This window comes from Onychostruthus taczanowskii, unplaced genomic scaffold, assembly GCF_017590055.1.
Source record: "Onychostruthus taczanowskii isolate IOZ18803 unplaced genomic scaffold, ASM1759005v1 scaffold9, whole genome shotgun sequence".
NCBI classification, from domain to species: domain Eukaryota; kingdom Metazoa; phylum Chordata; class Aves; order Passeriformes; family Passeridae; genus Onychostruthus; species Onychostruthus taczanowskii.
In genome coordinates, this window is record NW_024506993.1 from 16,706,703 (window position 1) to 16,709,934 (window position 3,232).

Genomic DNA, 3,232 nt, shown 5'->3' on the forward strand with positions numbered 1-3,232 from the left:
CCCTGGTGTATTCCATCATGTCTGTGTTTAGATCTGACCCCCCGCATGCCCAAGATATTTCCACCTTCCTTTCCACTGTTGCCTCTTGGCCCGCAGGTTTTTGTCCGAGGTTGTATTTCTCACCTGCGCCATCTCCTTGTTTGCAGGCTCCCAGAGCTCTTCCCTGGAGTCCACGAGCAACGGCAGACACAGTGCCTCATCCCCGCAGCTCCCCAGCACGGAGGAGCTCACTCGGCCCATCTCCCCCGACAGCCCCGAGATCATCAGCGAGCTGCAGCAGTACGCGGAGGCGGCGGCCGCGCGCGAGTCCCGCCACAGCTCTCCCAGCAGCGCCGCGCCGCAGGACCACGCCGCCCGCACGGACAACGCGCCCGGCGCCGCCGCCCGAGGAGCCGAGCAGCGCGTGGGGGTTCCCTGCATGGCTCCCTCCGTGTCCTCGGCCCTGCCAGCCACCAGCCAGCACGGCGATGCCCACCCGGTGTTGGACTTACGGGGCAACAAGCGCAAGTCAACGTCGCCGTCGGCTCCGGAGGAGCAATCCCGGAGGCAGCAGAAGAAGCGCCAGTTGCCATCATCCGTGCAGCCGTACGAACACGGGTACCCCGTCTCTGGTGGGTTCACCATGCCTCCTGTCTCTTTAAACCACAACCTAACCCATCCATTTGCCTCCCAGCCAGGAAACTCCTTGTACATGGGCACTGGCTCCTCTTATTACCAGCTGCCCAATTTACTCCCAGACCCTCATCTGGTGTTCCCTGTGACTACTGACCCTCTGCTGACAGCCGGCACCGCCAGCTCTTCTGCTGCTACCTCAGCCACCGCCAGCGTCCCCTCATTCATGCTAAACCCTTCTCTGGCAGGGGTGCTGCCCAATTACTCGCTTCCCTTCACGCAGTCACTCCTGCCCGAGCCCAGGATGTTCGCTCCTTTCCCAGCCCCCGTCTTGCCTAGCAGCCTTCCCAGGAGCATGGCATCTGCCTACCCTGGCTACGTGTCCCCTCACTCGGGCTACCCAGCTGGGGGTCTCCTTCGGTCCCAGGTGCCTCAGTTTGAACCCCAGGAGGTCCCAGAGGTGGGATGCAGCTCTAATGACGAGGACAAAGACGACGATGTCATAGAGATCACAGGGAAATAAAAAGGCCCAGCTCCTGCTCGGTCTCAGCTCCGCCAGGAGGCAAAAGTTGCAGGACCTTTTTGGGAGTCAGGATTTTCCCTCTGGGCCACGGCAGTGGGTGGAGAAGGATGCGAAGGGTGTGGCGTGGGGGTGGTTTTGTTCTTTTTGTTTGGTTTTGTTGTTTTTTAGCTGTCAAGGATAAGAATTGTATTAGGGGCTGGGAGATGGGAGAGGGATAGAGTGGACCTTTGAGAGCCAGGGGAGCAAGAGCCAGGGAGGAGGGAAGCAGCAATGCAAACTGTAGGAGTGCCTCCCCCCATGCTCTGTCTGTCTGTCTGTCTCTGTTCTTTGTCTTGTCTGCCCGTGGAGGCTTGGTGTTGTGAGTCACTGCCCTTCTCAGGCCTGGAGGTGCGGGCTTGACCGCTGGCAGGGCCGAGCTCCCTCTCACATGAACTGCCTTATCTGTGATCTTCTCTCACTGCGAGAGGGGTGGGCCGGGGGTGACTCCACCAGAGGTTGGGGACAAAGTGTTTTTAATGGGGAGGGAATGGGGAGGCATCTACCTTGTGTATGTTGGGGCAGGGAGGGAGGGGATTGATGTCAAATAAAAGAAGAAAGAAAAGAAAAAAAATATAAAAAAAAGAAAATAGCCCACAATCTGTCACCCTCTTCAAATTCACATGAGACTAGTGTGAGTGGAGGGCTCCAGGCAGGCTCCTGTTCCAGGGCTCTGGTGGGGGGCTCTCCCAGGCCCTTCTGGAGGGTCCCATCCAAGGTAGGTTGGCACTGTGAGTCTGATGCCACCTCTGTGTGCTAGGCCAAATGAGTGGAGCAATGCCACATGTCTTGGTGGCCATCAGAGGGGAATCCTGCTGACTTCCCTGTATCCTGCCAGACTGTGTGAAGGCCACGTCTCACCCTGCTGTGGCCCACCAGAACCAGGGGTGGGTGGGCTCGCTGCTGCTTCTGAACAGCACCAGGCAGTGGAGAAGGTTGGGAGGGGACACTGGACCAGTGCCAGTTGCTGTTGAATCTGTGACTGGAGAGATTTTCCCCTGCACAGAATCTCTACATTAATTTATTTCATTAAGGCATAATATTTATTGTCTGGGGGAGTCTTTCTTTCTACTTTTAAATGAATTTCCATATTAAAAAAAATAAAAAGCTGGCCTCCATCATGCAGTGGTCACTTGTTGGGTTGTCTGTGTGGGGAAGAAGCAGACGGTTGACCAAAGCCTAGCCTAGGAGCAGGGCCTACTGTGGAGGTGGCCTGTGGCTGACCTAGGTGGCACTGGTTGGATGTGTTCCAGCAGGACATTCTGCCAGAGCAGGAGGTGCTCTGGGTGCTGAGCAGCTGGAGGGAGGATGGAATCCTCTTGTCATGGGGCAGGTGGAGGAGCACGTGTGGAAGCCTCCTGTGCTCATTCCCAGTGAAAAGGAGGAGAGCTGTGAGGTGTGTGGAGCTGGGAATACAGAGCTCTTGCTGGGGAAGTGCCTTTCCCCATGCAGGGAGTGGCCTCCCTGCTCAGCCCCAGGAGTGCAGAGCCTGGTCCTGGCCCTGCCAGCGAGCACCCCAGCTGCTTCTCAGGGCCAGGGCTCCTAGGGAGAGGCTGGGATACCCAGGTGCAGCTGGACTTGGAGCATGTGTGTGTGTGACCGCACTGGGATGGACGCTTGAAATCCAGGAACCTGCGTGTCACATCTGGGTGTCACCATGCAGGAGCTGTGCTGGCCTGCGTTGGATGTCCCTGGAGCTGGTGGTAGCCTGCAGGGGACCCCTAGGCCATGGAGGCTGCAGTCACTGGTGCTTGCTGGGACCAACTAGGTGTAGGAAAGGGCAGGATGTCCTGACATCCTCCACCAAGGGGTGCTGGAAGATGGGGACCTCCCTTTCCTAGAGAGAGGGTTGTGTGTGCACGCGTGTGTTACGGAAACACAATAAAAAATGTTATGGGGCTTTCCTAGTGTCTTTCTCTGTTTAATGGACATTGTCTGTCAAACATAACCACACCATTCATAGAAGCCTTAGATCAACAGTTTAGCTATGCAAATTATTTTAATTACTTTTTTTAAAAAAACAAACATTAAAATAGTGCTTTCTTCTTTAACATATCCTAG

At 56.2% G+C, this 3,232-nt stretch overlaps 1 protein-coding gene across 3 annotated transcripts in view; it reads left to right on the forward strand.

Annotated features, from left to right (window-relative positions):
* Positions 1–3,232, forward strand: part of RAD54L2 (RAD54 like 2) — a 48,193-nt gene that overhangs the window by 42,216 nt on the left and 2,745 nt on the right. For 2 of the 3 annotated variants that reach the window (XM_041425518.1, XM_041425519.1), the window contains exon 21: positions 147–2,287. In XM_041425518.1, coding sequence (XP_041281452.1) covers positions 147–1,135 — 989 coding nt within the window. In that variant the 3' untranslated portion in view covers positions 1,136–2,287. Of the gene's footprint in view, positions 1–146; positions 2,288–3,232 lie in introns of those variants that run through there. The other variant, XM_041425520.1, reaches the window with a different exon arrangement.